A 17408-nucleotide genomic window follows, 5' to 3' on the forward strand; every position below is an offset into this window, starting at 1 on the left:
TCGTAAACACCCCCGGACACCCTATTAAGTACTTGATTAGGCTCGTCCCCCAAACAAACATTAGGATTAACACTGAGAAGTTACAAACACAACATAGTAAAATGGATTGTAAGTATATATACACTTCATGAGCTGTAAAATTATAGAATGTGCTTCTGACTGAGGTAGGTAGAGTGACCTCCCAGAAGTTCTTCTAGAGGAAACTTAACAAATTTCTAAGGATTCAGAACATTATCTCTCCATAATTTGCCAATAATTCTCTTTTCATCGGGATCGCGAAAACTGTCAACAACAATGAACAATGGCGGAAGGATGATGTTACGACAGTCTGGTGATTTGATTTAGGAACTGATTCAATAAGACTTAATATTTTATCTAGAGATGTCTGCTTTGTCTTTTGTCGATAACATAGTGGCGTAAACAAACATTAGGCACAAAAAAGCACTATCTAGGCAAGGATAAGATTTTGAAATGGAATCTCCTACGAAGATTATGCTCATACATGTAGTACTCATCCACCGACTGAACAGAAAAATACCAAAAAACGTTCTTGAAACCACACCTATGTTGCATATTGAAAGGTGTATGCTTTTTAAACTGACGAACACTCGACGTCACTAGTGAGTTTGTTTTTCTTATTGCAGGGCAGCAAAGAGTAAACGTACTGGGAGAAGATGAACAAGCCATACGTAAGATGAACCTGCAGAACAATGAATAAAACTGTTTTGTACCGAGTTTCCCTTTTTTTCTACTTGAACCGCTTCCTTCAATTTCAAAAATATTTTAAATATTTTAAAAATGTGCCAGTACGCCACGTTCTTACGTCCGAGGCATTTACCGGTCCTGACTGTTGTGTTGTTGTTTAAGATCGCTCCCGCTTCCAGGTGAACGCTAATATAACGTGCTACAGAACACTAATGAGCTACTCAACATGTATTTGACATTGGCGCTCCTGATCGAGTTTATCTATTATCGCGGTATTGGTTGTTTAGGCGTGATTAGTGCCTCAATAGTTTGTACCAATGCATACTGTGATCGTCTGACATCCAAACTGCTCAGCTCTACCGAGTTCATATACACTTTTTACTCATAATAAAGGTCAGTTTGGATTATGAGTTATAATCTGATGTATTTAATTGATTGCTTATGAAATTACTATTTCAATATGGTTATATTCATGACTTGCTCTTCCAGTCTTTATGTAATGTTCACATGCATTCCTAATCACAAGCGTGTACAGTTTCTGAAGGTGTAGTAGAATGAATAGTGCCTCTATTGTATTAGGATGCCTATTCATTGATATTCCTTCCATATTGTTTATATTTTAAATATACAGAGCAAGCATCTGCGGAAGTTGGCGTGGCATAACCACCTAACAGTTGTACAAATAAGGCGTTTCATTCTCATAATTACTCATTTATCGATATAACCAGTTTAAGTACATTGTGGGATGTCTTCAATCTTCAGTAATAAGGATAAGAGGTCTATTGACCTATATTAATCCTTGTAGTTTGTTACACTGTCGAGGTTCAGTCTCGTTTCGAATATATCAGCAGAAGGTGCTGGTATTGCGCGTTCTGGTAGAGAACTCCAGTAATTAACTACTCGGTGCGAGAAACGAAACTCCAGACATGGACGATATGATCTCGGTTTTTGAACTATCTTCGAATGTCCTCTCACATAATCAGTTCTGGTGTATGGTGTGTGACAAAATCTCAGCACGGACACAGAAGGCTCGTCCAGCTTCCGCCAACTTGCGTCATTTATGGCGTAGGCGAGATATCCGTCTACCAAACAAAGGACGGGTTTACTGAGCAGCAGTATTTTATGGCTGTGAAACATGACTGGTAAGAGTAGAGGATATTCGTAGGCTACTAGTATTCGATCATAGGTGTCTTCAAAGCATTACTCGTATATCGTGGGACCACCGAGTAAGTAATGCAGTTGTTAGGAAACGGGTACTATGTAAGCATGGCAAATCGATTGACGAAGTAGTGAAACTTCATCAGTTGAGATGGCTGGGACACGTGTTACGTATGCCCAACCACCGACTGCCCCGACGTGCAATGCTTTATGGTGTAGGAGTAGGTTGGAAGAAAGCTAGGGGCGGGCAAACCAAAACGTGGCACAAATCCATGAAGTCACTGACAAGTGAACTGAGCCATGTTGGTAGGTGTAGACTACCTGGTTGGGATCCGCGAGATGGTAGCAACCGATGGTTAGAGACCTTGAATGACATGGCTCAAAATCGTTTGCAATGGCGCAGGTGCATCCACTCTTTGTGTTCTACCAAATTCTAATCTTCTGAATTCTTCATGTCCCTATTCTTTTTCTCTTTCCAAATTTATTTCACTGGATTATACTCCTTGAATAACATCTTCAAACCCTAATCCTTCCGACTACTGTTTATATTGTTACTACTTCTGCCACTATGGGATTTGAATCGGTAGCTGTATCTCTGTGCTAATGTGGTATGGCAACTCGAACTGATGTACGTACGTACGAAGTTCTACGTTGTGACTGACTGACTGAGGTGTCTCAGTCTGTCTTCATAAGATAGGCCAGATAGACCTTTTACCATTTTAGTCGTTCGTCGTTAGACTCGTTCCAGCATATCCGCCTCATAGTTGAGACAAGGATTCGCTGCTTGAATCCCATATTCCAAATGTGGTCTCGAAACATTTCCTCATTCAAATACTGGAAAGATCTACGAATAGACCATAATACCCTATAGTCTTTTGCAGCAACAGCCTAATAGCTACTCGTAGTTTTGAGATCGCTGCTTATTATGACCTCGGGTAACATAAATTCACGTATTTTGTAGTGATACGAATCATCATGTTACTTAACTGCATCACCTCACTGTTGTTAGAATTTACTAGTAACCATCCGTCCATACATGCCACTAATGAGTTGATATCATCATGTAATACTATTCATTCTGACATATTATATATAGGTCTCCAAATCCTTATGTCATCGGTGAAGAGTATAACGGATGACTTCGCTTCAGTTTTTAATTCATTTATATAAAGTAAAAAGAGAAGAGGACCGAGGATTGTGCCTTGGAGAACTCTACCTTTTACAGGTTTCCACAATGAGAGAGCTCCATTTACTCGTACCCTTTGTCTCCTGTCATGTAGAAAGTCGCTTATCCAGTCTATGACCGTATAAGAAACTCCAAAAGTTTCCAGTTTTAATTTAAAACCAGAACGGGAGACCTTATCAAAAGCTTTACTTAGGTCTATGAAAATCACATCTACAGGAATATTTCGATCTTTTGTCTCGGCCCAATCTTCTCTTGCGATGCGATTTGTCAAGCATGATAAGCCTTTCCGAAAACCATGTTGTTTCGTGGATAAAAGATTATGTCCTTCTACATAGTTTATGACACCCATCCGAATCAGCGCTAGTGGATATTTGGAAAAGACCCTAGAATCTTCTCATGCAAAAACTGCAAATATACTAACGTTTTCCTCACCGTAATTCCTACTTCCATCTACCCTTGTTATTTGGAATATAATTTCGTTCCTGTTTAACCGTGTTCTGATTTGGGGACTAGTCGAGTGAATTAGTGTCAAAAAAGACTAAGCAACAGGAATAGCTGGGTCGTAATCAGAGAAATAACAGTCCACCATCGATAATATAGGGACATCATCTAGTTTTGGGGGTAATTTGAGCTGTGTAAGTTATAACTACTTTCTAAAATACAACAATCTCTGCCGGTTCATGTAAGGAAACGGTTTCAGGTATTCTATAGTCATGCTAACTTTTGAATCTTCCTGGAGTTAAGACGCAACTGTTTTTGATTCTTTAAGTAATGTAATTTCCTCCTACACTGTTTCTCTTTTATGAACGTGGCCTTTTTTGAGCCATGGTGGGGTGTTTCTTGAACTGCATTGTATTATTTAGATTAATGTTCTAATCTTAATTTTTTTCCTATAATGCAGTTCTTATTATACCGGAACTTAATCACGTTCGTCCACGTATTCAGTAGTAGCTGCTATGCATGAATACTACAATATCACTTTCCGGACGGGCCAAATCATTAACACTTAAAACTTTCTCGCCGAGGTGTGGGTTTTTTCTAAAACCACAGATTTTTGGTTCTTTTATAATATTGCACTGTAAAAACTACTCGTTCTGGAATTCGCTTTCATTAATAAGGAATCCCAACTTTTTTTTACGCAATCCAAATCAAAGTATGTCTGCAGTATGTGATGCCCCCAAGTTTCAGACTGATGTCATGCCAAAGGTCCAAGAGTTCTACCGCCGACCATTACCTCGTCATTGCATTCCTTTTAGTTCTCCTGAAGGAAAACACATATTTCGCGAGGCTTTATTGTCTGGACATATGGAAAGCTACTTCTCTTTGGCTTCCCAATTTTGCACACAAGTACGATAAACCTGGTTACACAGTTTTTCTCATGTAGAATTGGATTGTAATGTAAATTAAATTTCAGTATCCCTCTGGTTATGTAGTAATTGGACTACAGCTAATGTACAGATGACATTTGTGGCCAAGTATGTCTTTACTGATCATGAAAATGATAAAGTTACGTAGCTCGTATTTGCTTTCTTATACCATAAACACTAAAAAAGAAAATCAAACAGAAACAGTAGTATTTTCTTAGAAATTTTCAGTTTCATGTAGCCCAATGAAAATTTTCTGTAATCTAAAGGGTTCATCGTGTTTCAGACGGTCGTTTCTGCCCCGATGAATTCTGTAATCGCTGTTGTGCCTTTTAAGAGTATTCCATATTCATTAGGACTCCAGTTATCTCCATTATGAGTTTGCTTAGTTCATCAACCTACCAAATGTTTCAAGTATTTATATTGACTAATAGATAAAAAGAGGTGATAGTATTTTTAGAGTCGTCACACTCGTGAGCGTTTATCCGGAACAGGAAGGTGACTGACTGTGTAAGTCATGAAGCAACAAACAACAATATTCTTCACTTTGTGTAAGTGCGTAGATACACTAGTTAGTCATTAAATATTAACCAGTGCCATGTTTATCTAATTCTTAACGCTATTCGGACTTTATCGATCGATTTATTCTGTGGCCACTAGCATGTTATTCGACGTCGCGTCCATTGTTTTGATATTCTCAGTGGTTAGGATAAGTCAGACAAGTAACCACGTTCTTGTTCTATCTGTGGATCCTGACAACATACATTTACTCCACGGAAATCTAGAATCTTGGTTAATAAAGCTAACACTATTTAGGGTCGATCCAGTAATTATTTAGGAGAGCACTTCCGAGGAACTAGTCTCATCTGCAGAAAAATAAAGCTGGAAAGGAAGTGTTGATGATGTGGATGATGAGAAGTCTAATGAACAAGGAAAGCAGCTGTTAAGAGATTCGATTAGTACTGGAGATGTGAGGTTAACTGATAGTTAACTTTTTAACTGCTTTTATCACACAGTTGAATATTCATCATGTAATAACGTTTCTATCGTTCAACTCAGTTCTGCATCATACTTTCTACTTTGATTTTTCATAGTTAAAAGTGTGGATGTATTTAAAAAAGTTTAGTCGGAAAGTAGTCACCATCACCTAAAGCATTTGAGCACCTTCACTTATTGTCTTTATTGAATTCCAAGCTTTTGTTGTTGGTTAAAAAATTAGAGCTTGAGTGATGTTACAGTTTGAACCCCTTCACATTTGTCCCAGATATGTAGTTGTGTATCCTTAAATGCTTAGTACGCTCTGAACAATACTAGATGAGTTCTGCCAAAATAAATTTGATCATATAAAGTTCTCTCAATCTTCATTAGAATAACAGTATTTGATAGGTATATGTAAATTAATATAATGACGGACTTCAAGTTATATTGGACTATTCTTGTATTTATGTTTGGCTTTCACACTTTAAGATTTTATTTTTCTACCGTTTGGTTTATTGTGTCGTTTTGCAACAGACATTTATTTCGCAGGTACGTAGTTTGCGTGCGCTTCATCAAGAAATTTTGTTGGCTAACATAATGTTCATTCCTAACTATCTTCAGCTTCTGAAAATTGTTAAAAAGCCACATAGCTTAATAAGTACATGCTTCTATAAAAATGACTTTATATGCAAACCTAATATAATTAACAGGTCTCTCAAATTCCAGGTTCATTTTCCTGGGAATCAGTGACGATTAGGTAGACAAGGTTATGAATTTGCCTTCCAAAATTGTAATATTCAGCAAGTTTGACCAGTCTTTATATAAGTGTGATCATTGCTAGATTTCATGTTCGATATATTGGGCTTATTTGATTTGCAATGAAAAGACGTTTGGGGACTGTTAGATTGGTGGATACAGTGCCAATCGACTGTAATATTCGATAATACTATGTAACCAAATAGTAACTAAACAAAACCTTGAACACAAGAATAAAAATTATTAAGTCTTTTAATAAACAAACGATTAGAGGATATGAAACTATTTCATTTACCCTCCACTGAAATTAATGTCTATCAGACTTGAATCCTTCCCCACCATACCATCTTCCTTAAGAAACAATGTGGGATGCTTTTGTGATAACATTAGTAAAACTATGGTACTCTCGATCCCTATATTCGATTTTCTTGGGAAACGTAGTTCTCTTATGTCTTCAGATTGCCAGACACTTCTCCATCATCGCCCGATTCTCAAGGCACCATAAACTTTTGCATTCCCTTCTCTTTTCTTCAGCCTGAACATGTACCACATGACTTCATATTGTCTTCTATGGCCTAGTATTCTCGGACACTGCTTCATTTGACTTGGACAAAAAAGTAAATATATTTCGAAGCGGAAAGGAAAGTTAATCAGTTATATATCGAATAAAATGAATATAATCTTATAACTGAGTAATTGTCACCAAGTTCAAATCACAGCGTACTAATTAATACTATGAAGTTAGATTAAAAATAAAATAATGAACTTCATCATACTGAATAAAAGTCAATGAACGAAGTCCACTGTAATTCAGTTTGTGAATCCTAAAATTGATTTCTCCATAAATGTATTTGTGGATTCTACATCCCCAACACAATCTGTAGATATATAAGCAACCAAATTGTTTTTGTGTTGTAAGACAGAACGTTAGTGCTCTTCATGAACTTGTTTGATGAGTGAAATATTAAAGCTGATTAGCTGTGTGCGTGTTGTACACTTTCTTGAATGTTCACAACCCAAAAATAAGCATTGTAGACATGAAACCCGAGTTTTATCGAAATTCCGACAAATGTTATAGCTGGATTTAAATCTCTAGTATGTTCAAGATACTTGATCGAATTTATCCTACCATAGCCCAGGATCCACTGTATTGTTTTTTCATTAAAATCCATTATCTCAACTACAATTGATTCCGATTTAGTAACTTGTGAATAATGTTCAGATTGTGACTCACAGTAGTATTTTGATAAATTCAATCTGTAGTTACATCTGAATGCACAGTGCTTTCCACTCATCCGTCAATAATTGGTATTTTAACGACTGATTTACGTCCCTGTTGCGTTAAGTATTAGTCTTAGGTATGAGCTTAGTTGTAGATATTTTTCGGTTGAATGTATTATACGTTAATTTGTATTCGTAACAATATTTATCACGTTAAGCGTGTGTAGCAAAACACTTTTTATAAACCATATTTATACTATCCAGAGGTGTCTTCGACGCATTGCTCGTATATCGTGGGACCACCGAGTAAGTAATGCAGTTGTTAGGAAACGGGTACTATGTAAGCATGGCAAATCGATTGACGAAGTAGTGAAACTTCATCAGTTGAGATGGCTGGGACACGTGTTACGTATGCCCAACCACCGACTGCCCCGACGTGCAATGCTTTATGGTGTAGGAGTAGGTTGGAAGAAAGCTAGGGGCGGGCAAACCAAAACGTGGCACAAATCCATGAAGTCACTGACAAGTGAACTGAGCCATGTTGGTAGGTGTAGACTACCTGGTTGGGATCCGCGAGATGGTAGCAACCGATGGTTAGAGACCTTGAATGACATGGCTCAAAATCGTTTGCAATGGCGCAGGTGCATCCACTCTTTGTGTTCTACCAAATTCTAATCTTCTGAATTCTTCATGTCCCTATTCTTTTTCTCTTTCCAAATTTATTTCACTGGATTATACTCCTTGAATAACATCTTCAAACCCTAATCCTTCCGACTACTGTTTATATTGTTACTACTTCTGCCACTATGGGATTTGAATCGGTAGCTGTATCTCTGTGCTAATGTGGTATGGCAACTCGAACTGATGTACGTACGTACGAAGTTCTACGTTGTGACTGACTGGCTGAGAGGTGTAAACTAATCTGCCTTTATGATTTTGATAATGAAATGATTTCAAAACTTTGTACCTTATTGCTAAAAACTGCCGGAAAGATGCCTTGTTTATATCAGTATGGAAAAGAAACCTAACAGTTAGATTATTGTAGAATACACCATCTAATCATGTATTTTTTAAGAAGGCTGTAAAAGACAATGCTTATTGACTGTAAAAAAACGATTGTTTCTTTACACAAACATATACAACATTTTACCTTTTGATTCGTGTTATTTCTCTCCCATTTTACCATTAATAGGAAGAACCTTCTTATTGTGGACTAGCCAGTTTAGTTATGATTCTAAATGCCTTAGGACTAGATCCTGGACGTGTATGGAAGGGACCTTGGCGTTGGTATCATGAAAATATGCTAACGTGTTGTTTACCACGGGATGTACTAACTAAAGGAATTACCCTAGATGATTTTGTCAAAATTGCCCGTTGTTACGGTTTAGATGTAAGTAAATGTTTATGCAGTTTCGCTTAATTTATTTTTATCTACTTAAATGTATCCATTTATTTAAATTACTGGTTGTCACAACATGCAAAAATATGTAAACCAAATGCCCTCATACGACCGAGAATGGAGAGAGTCAGCTCTCCCTCTGTAAATGCCCTCACATGACCACGTGCATACAACCGCCGTCAGGGAAGTCCTCGCGGCGAGGGTGTTGTTTACGAAATTGAGAGGACGAAAAGCGAATGTCAGGCGCTTTAACCGGGTTGATGGACACGGAAAGTTCACTTAGGGGAGTTGGAAAACCCTGATTCCAAATCAATGGTGCATATGGGCTCCAGGATTCTTATAGAGACAGATGGCGTATGAACCTATTTTTGGTCACCGGCTACCATGTGACTGCTCCACTGCCTAGTGGATTAGACCTTTAGGTCAAAGGCCTTGGGAGTGGCCCCTTAAGAAAACTACCTGCTTCGGTTTGGGCCCTCAGACGGTATCCCAGCCCTCACACAAATCTCATTCGATTTGTGTGGCGCATATATATTTGGTACTTCCTTGTACCAATGCTTGTATGTTTAAACAAAAATAATAATAAATGATAGAGAAATAAATGGAATAAAAATCAGACATGATGTAAATATCCGAAAACAGTTTTATGTAATTATGCTTTCGTCATCCCTAGTTTATCATAACTTCATCAATTTTTTTTACTTTTTGAGGCCAGTTTTCTCCCCAACAAACAATATGAGGTATAAATAATACTGACATTGTACACCTTAAGTGTATGTGAGCAACTGAAATCTGTCTTGTATGAAGAGTAGAGAATTTAATTATAGTCTATGTCTAAATACTCTCCACTAGACTATAGTACTACTCACTCAAAATTCCCATAGTATACAATCAGTTTCAACTCAACAGTAAACAAGTACATAGACCAGATTGTCATTTTCAGGTTGAAAAAGATTATATTTTACAGGTTCATTACAATAAACAGCTTGGATTAAACTAGACAATTCGAACTTTGCAGTTGAAGACAGTCAGTGTAGCAACGTCCTCTACAGCGATAGGCCTCAACATACACAAGGGAAAAAACAAGATCCTCAAATACAACACGAAGAACACCAGCCCAGTCACACATTTGATGGCGAAGCTATGAAACAGGTGGAAACTTTCATGTCCCTGGTCAGTATTTTCGATGGACAAGGAGGATCGGATGGAAATGTGATGACGGATTGGCAATGCAAGAGCAGCATTTCTACAATTGAAGAACATATGGAACTCAAAACGACTGTCTATCAGCCAACATCAAACTCAGAATCTTCAATACGAACTTCAAGACAGTTCTACTGTAAGCAGCTGAAACTTTAAGAACTAATACAATCATCATCAAAAACGTATAAGTATTTCTAAACAATTATCTATGCAAGATACTAAATATTCGTTGACCGAATACCATAGGCAAAAACATAGTGTGCGAGAGAACAAATCACTCCCCATCTGAAGAAATTAGGAAAAGACCATTGAAGTGGGTGTGACATACATTGTGGAAATCATCAAACTGCATTACGTGGCAGGCCCTAACTCGGAATCCTGAAGAGAAACGGAAAAGAGGAAGCCTTAATAACGCACTGCGTCGGCAATTGGAAGCAGATATGAAAAGGATGAATAACAACTGGAAACAACCGGAAAGGATTGCCCAGGACAGTTCAATGGAAAATCCCGATGGACGGCCTATGCTCCTCCACGATGGGTAACAGACGTAAAAAATTAAGCAACAGGTGCATGGCAGTTCAGTGCACATCAAATCTCTGTAAACACAATTTTGTATATACTGACAGACGTAATTCATTGTGGCTTTTAGGGCATGAAAGTATGACGTACACATCTTGGATTGTTGCAAGATTAATCTCGTCCGTTATATCCACTCAAGTGAATATAAAACTACCTAAATGCTTCCAAGGTTTTATTGTGACGAACTGCATGGATAAATAAGGAGTCTGACAATCGAGCAAACTTCACACAGTTTATGAAAAAAATCGTACTTATGAGCGATAATCTGCTGTTTTCAAAAGTTTTACTTAGTTTTTATGTCTCGGAACGAGGATTCATCGATAGCATATTCGATGTCTATCATTTTTCCTGAATATCTGTTGTTCACTAATAGAACTTTATGAATGTCATTAGTAATATAGTTAAAAAAGGAAAAGAAAATTGAGTAAATTTTTTCAATTTGAGTCGTTTGACTTAGCGAATGTCCCCCGCCATAGTCCACCTGTCTGGCTAAATGCTTTTTTCATATGGATATCTTGGAAACTATTTTCCATAATCAGTAGTTTCATTCCAATTGCGTTTTACTTATCTAAAGAAGTTAGTGGTATACACAATCAACATTTGTTTGATCGACATGAATATGTCGACAAATCTCAGATGTTTTGTGAGCTAATATGAAACAAGTGGTTTTTAGTAACTTAACGCTTGAATATATAGTATTAAGCCAATAAATATTTAATGTAAATTTAAGCATGATTATATCATGGGACTTATAATTAGATAGTTCAGATATTATCAAGTGTAACAGACCAACATGTTTACGTTACCTCGTTACCGATGATCTAGATAAATTCCGGTAAAAACCTCCCAATTGCTTCAAATAAATCGTGATAATTCGGTTGCATCAATACCAACTGATCTTCATTTATGTTGTAGTATTATTATCATACACTACATAAAACCATGACTTATGTATCAATTTAATTTTATAAAAAAAATTCGGTGAGGCTATAATTTATGAACGACCTTTGAGCGATGCTAAAGTGACCTTCAGAATGCGCATCTACTAACTAGGACCAAATGAGGGTCATAAACCAGTGTGAGGAATTAGAATTATGAATTACAGTTGACGGTTAGGGTTAGGAATTAGATTTAGAGTTTTCATCACGAGCTGACATCGGCTGAAATGCTAAAACCTTATTTAGCCAAACGGATGAATGAATTTCGCGCCAAGACTTGCTTCGTATCTGATCGGTTCGTCCATAAATTATAGTCTCGCCATGTAAAGAAATTAATCCCCATTATGTTATTCGTATTATATATTACTAGACTAAATGTTACTCATTTCAACATTCAAACCAAGTTGTTTTGGTGTTTGTCGGTTTTCTTCATGTTATCGAGAAACTTGAGCGTATTTAGAATCGTACTGCCTAAAGTCCGCTACTTTTTATTCTTATAATTAGGTGGACCTACATCGTGTTTCTCCTGATACTTCACTGTCTTATTTTCAAGATGTGGTGATCAAAATGACTTCAGGGTCCTCTGAAGGTTATCTTGTTGTCTGCTATAGCCGCAGCGCTTTAGGCCAGACGGGTACAGGTCATTTCGCCCCAGTAGGTGGTTATCACCCTGATAGAGAACTTGTCTTTTTATTTGATACAGCTCGTTTCAAATACCCACCTCATTGGGTTTCTCTAACAAAACTGTGGTTTAGCATGAGCCAAGTGGATCCTGATACACAACTACCCCGAGGTTTTGTTGTCCTTCGGAAGGCCGCAATTCCAGTCTCCACAGAACAGCTGGTTAAAGCTCAAAAGGAACTTCGTCTAAGTTTTAGCAAAGATACAAATAATGATCACCAAGATCAAGTAGTTAATGGATCTGTTTTATGTTTATTTGGAATTTCTGACTGTGCCTACCAAGTACGTTTAGTTGCCTAAAGTTGTCTTTTTGTTAACTTGCAATGTATATTTCTAGTTAGTTATATGGCATACATACATTAAATAACCAAATAACCTTTCATAGTTTCCAAGTGTCTGTCGTTGGATCGCACGCAATTTTATCTCTTAACTTTCTACGCTTTGTATCGTTCACTGTAAAAATCTAGATAAGTCTAGTTCCAGTTAACTGATACACAAAAACGACTTGAAACAGAAGTGTGCATGTGTATGTTTTGGTTTATGACTTGCTGAACAAACAAACTCTCAATCAGTTAGTGAGGCTTAATAATACAACATGGTCAAGTTATAATTGGTCATGAAACCAAACTAGTAAAATAAGATGAAAATAAGTTTTCAGAGTTTTTTTTACAGTGAAATAGTGGTGTACATTATATATTAGTTACTAAAACAAGCTTAGTTAGAAGTCAATTGAAGTATAAGCAATTCGAAAATATGGATTTTGTAGGTCTCTAAGCGCCAATGAAGTTAAGCTCTGATCTACAATGAACAACTTTTGCCTTAGTACCTTGGTATAAATTCCTGTTTTCCCATCCGACATAATAAGCTCGAGGAAATAAATCACCAAGAGAGAAAAGGTAGATAAGTAATTATGCAAATATTATTATGAACTGAAAAAACGGAAGTAAAACAATTATTCCAGCAAAGAGACTTTCCTTTTGAACGATTTCATTATCAAAAGCTTTACAACCGTATTTATATAACTAATGTAATGGACAAGTTTCATTGGTATGCATGTGTATAGTGAGTGAAAATTGTAGACTTAATACTTATACTTAATACATATTTCAGCACTTTTATCTTGCTTTATTTCCATTTCAAAGGCTTATTCGTCTCCATCTGTCTTACGTGATCCAAATTCTACTGGTTACAAGTTAAAATTATTGGTAGATCGATGGGTTGATTGGCTAAGATGTGATTCAGAAGTTCCCAACGAACTTTCAACACACTTTTGGTACGAAGCTTTGACATATCTGTTTAATGAGATCGACCAATTAAGACCAACTAGTTTCTTTTTCGTCATTCATCCTTTCACGACTTCATTATCAGATACTCAACTAAACAATACTGATAGTCAGTTTGTGAACTTTTCTACGCATGATATATTACGTGATCTCATTGGATCAACACTCGGTCATATAGTTACTGATTTCATGTTGAAAATGAACAAGGAATACTTGACGTGGTTGACTTCTGACGGTACTTTTCGTTTGTCTATCTCAACTCCAGATTCTTGGACTAAACCCACTGATGATTGCCCTTTCACAGTCTTATCCGATCCTGGGCTAAGATTTTGCTTACTAACAGCCAGTTTTTTATTGGCTTTCCCTTATGACAATTTTATTTCGAATCATTTATTATTCGATAGTTCAGTATCGTCGCGTTTATCATCATCTACTTGTGTATCACGCCTTCAGATAATGAAAAAGTTAACAGAAGATGTAAAACTATTACCTACAACTCTCACTGAATTACGTTTGCTACGGAATACATTGCAGTCTTTAATGAATACAAACAGAAATCTCTGGTGTACAGGTTGTGTAGAGCAAAAGTGACATGTTATTTACACTTTTGATAAACCCTTTTATCTAGGTATATTCCTCTTTTCTAACCAGGATTCCTATTGAATCTAACGTTCAGTTTCTTATTGGTTATATGATGCACTATTTTCTTTGTCACCAACCATGTTTTCTAACTCTATTTAGTGACATATATGACTGTGAAATAATGGATAAGCGTTGCAGCTCAGGTGGATGCTTTCATTGTCGTTATGGACAACATCAGCGCCTACTCCACATAAAACGGCAATGAAAGCTCCGCAATTAAACTATCTAGCTTAAACAATACAAAACACCCAATAACATATTATTTCTTGTTAATTCCAAATTTACCTGTTTATTTACTAGATTAAGAATAAAAAATTATTTTCTTTTTTATAATAATTATCGCGTTTATTGGCTTACTTGATTGGTCTGTGTACAAATTCTAAATACGCGTTTACTGTCTTTGCTCTGGGTCTCTTTATCAGAATTGATTTTCTGTTGTATAAGATTTAATATGAATAAATCTTTTAAAGAACTCGTATGTTTTGTACTGAGCGCATTTGCTTACTAGCTGACAAGCAGAGTATGGGACTTGGCACAAGGCATGAATTCAAGTTGAGAAACTCCATGTCGTCAAATGCCCTGATACAAGTGAGGGTTTAAACAGTCATTGCTCCCTCTCGAAATCCCCTTAAATGACCATACTTTCATAGCCTCTGCCAGGGAAGTCCTACTCATCGTCTTTACGTAGCAAGAGTTTTGTTGACGAGAATGAGAAGCAAACGTCTGACACTTAAACTGGATTAGTAGGTATAAAGAACCCACGTAGGGGAATTGTACGGTCCATTCTGCCTCATTGGGAATTCTCACTATGAACAGTAACGCTTGGATGATTGTATATTCATTTTACGTTTAAGACTCTTCGTGTATTGAAAAGATCAATGTACTTGCAAACTTCTTAATTGGCCTAGTCATAAAGGATGAGAACTACAAACCCTCCAGCCTATTCGTTGACGATTATGTTACTCAAATTTTATGTCATTGGTAGATTGTATAAATGGTTGAAATTTACAAATGTTGACAGTTTCTGCATAATACGTATTATCTACTAAATGATCATCTCTCCCCACCGAAGAAATATCTGTAATTCAGTTGATGAGGTCATGAATCTTCATCGACTGAGATGGTTAGGCCACGTGTTACGTATGTCTGAACACCGATTACCACGACGCGCTATGCTGACTAGTATTGGGGATGATTGGAAGAGAGTTAGGGGCGGCCAAACCAAAACGTGGCATCAGAGCATGAAGTCACTAACTCCTAGTCTGAGCTATGTTGGCAGATGCAGACTACTTGGTTGGGGTCCACGTGACTATCGTAACCAATGGTTGGAGACTCTAGGTGACATGGTTCAGAATCGATCACAATGGCGTAGGTGTATACACTCTTTATCTTCCCTTAAACCTTGAGATTAAAATTGCTTCATAACTTTCTTCCTTCCTATACTATATCCTTATATACAACCTATCTTTTATATACTACCACCACTAAATTGACTACTTCTATGAATCCAGTGTTCATCTTGTTGTGCTAACGAGATATGGCAACTTGGACCGATGCATATATGTGCCTGGTCCTACGTTGTAGCTGACTGAAACATGAAATAAAAAAAATGAATTTATGTAGTCTTGTATCATTCGTTGTTCCCTATTTTATTAAAGGAAAAAAAACTTATATCAATATCGGTAATTATTTATACAAACAGGGTGGTACTCCACTACTACACTTCATTCATAGTTATTATAATGATAATAGTAATAATAACAATAATCTGTTTTCTGTTGTTGTTGTTTTGTTAATGTAACCTTAGGTAGTTGAATGAATATAGTGCGTATATTGTTTGTTGTGTTTTGTCTAATTTAAATAATTGCATCGTTATAACCTTGAAATATAAATGAAATTCTATAAAGCACATAACTTATTATTATATTATTGTCTATATTAGAAAATCTAACCGGAAAGAGTGAATTATGAAATTTTTCTTTAGTAGCATATTATCAGTTATGTTTTTTTTAAATGACTGTTCATCAATAATAATTGTACAAAATACTTTAAGTTGACCTATTTATGAAAACTTAGACAATTAGTTGTATACGAACTTTGTTTTATTGAAATCACTGCACATCATATATATCTATATATCTATATATATATATATATAAATTGGTTTAGTTTATCATGCCTTAATCATGCCTTAATAGATCAAAATGAAAAGCTACAATTGATGGAATCCAATCATGTAGGGAGTGAATACAGATATCATCAATGCGATTGGATAGTGGTTGTGCTATATTATCACAAATGGATGGAAGTTGAGAATGTGGATAATGGAATTTTTCAACACAATGGTTTAAAGGTAAAGTGTTGACCAAAAATAATGAAGGTACTGGGTTAGATTGTTGTAGTAGGGTAGTGAGTAGGGAAGACTGGAGAGTTTAAGAATTGAAATAACCAAAGGGTTACTGACTTTTGGTTTTTAATGATTCTTCTATCGATTTATTTATTTATTTAAACACAAATATTGGTACAAGGGAGCACCAGATACATATGCGCCGCACAAATCTCATTCGATTTATGCAAGGGCTGTGATACTGCCCAGATGCCCAGACTGAAGCAGTGGTTTTCTTAGGGGGCACACCCGGAGCCTTTGACCTAAAAGTCTGATCCACAAGGCAATGGAGCACCGTAAGGAGATGCAGTCTCATGGTAGCCGGTGACCAACGGTTGATTCATACGCCATTTGTTCCTTCAGGATACTGGAGCCCATGTGCACCATTGGTTTGGAATCAGGGTTTTCCAACTCCCCTAGGTGAACTTGTCGTGTCCACCAACCCGGTCAAAGCGCCGGACATTCGCTTCTATCGATGTGTCTGTAATTTAAACTAAATCAAAGAAAGAAAATAGTATAATTGAAGCTTACACCGACTTTTAAGTAAGCAGTTTTTACTAACCCTTGTGGAATATAGAAAGATTTCAAATAAAGACAAGTCAGTAAAACAGCTCGAGATCATATGGGTTGATATTTCCAAACAGATTTTTTCACCAATCTCGGGTAGATTATTGGTTCAGCTTACAACTGATGAGAATCAAAATGGTGGCGGCGACTTTGTTATGTTTGATAAGAAAGTTTCCTTCTGCGAACTTAGTAAAGGGTTGGATATAAAAAGTCTATTTTATGAACAGGGAAATATATAACTCATAAAATTATTTCGAGCTGTTTGTCATAAAATTTTCATCTTACAATATTTAAAGACTGTTCATACATTAAGTTATTGATTAATAAATGGTAAATGCTTTTCAGTTAAGGTTATACAAAAT

The 17408-nt window shown here is 36.5% G+C and overlaps 1 protein-coding gene across 1 annotated transcript; it reads left to right on the plus strand.

Moving 5' to 3' along the window:
* Positions 1 to 811: 811 nt before the first annotated feature.
* Smp_072740 (Phytochelatin synthase, putative) lies at positions 812 to 14563 on the plus strand. The gene is made up of 5 exons (XM_018790611.1): positions 812 to 1098; positions 3951 to 4396; positions 8561 to 8758; positions 11992 to 12450; positions 13311 to 14563. Exons 2-5 carry the CDS (start codon positions 4010 to 4012, stop codon positions 14040 to 14042), a joined length of 1776 nt encoding a protein of 591 aa, XP_018646125.1. The 5' UTR covers positions 812 to 1098; positions 3951 to 4009; the 3' UTR covers positions 14043 to 14563.
* The last annotated feature ends 2845 nt before the right edge of the window (positions 14564 to 17408 follow it).

The sequence above is a fragment of the Schistosoma mansoni genome (assembly GCF_000237925.1).
Source record: "Schistosoma mansoni, WGS project CABG00000000 data, supercontig 0049, strain Puerto Rico, whole genome shotgun sequence".
Lineage (NCBI taxonomy): Eukaryota > Metazoa > Platyhelminthes > Trematoda > Strigeidida > Schistosomatidae > Schistosoma > Schistosoma mansoni.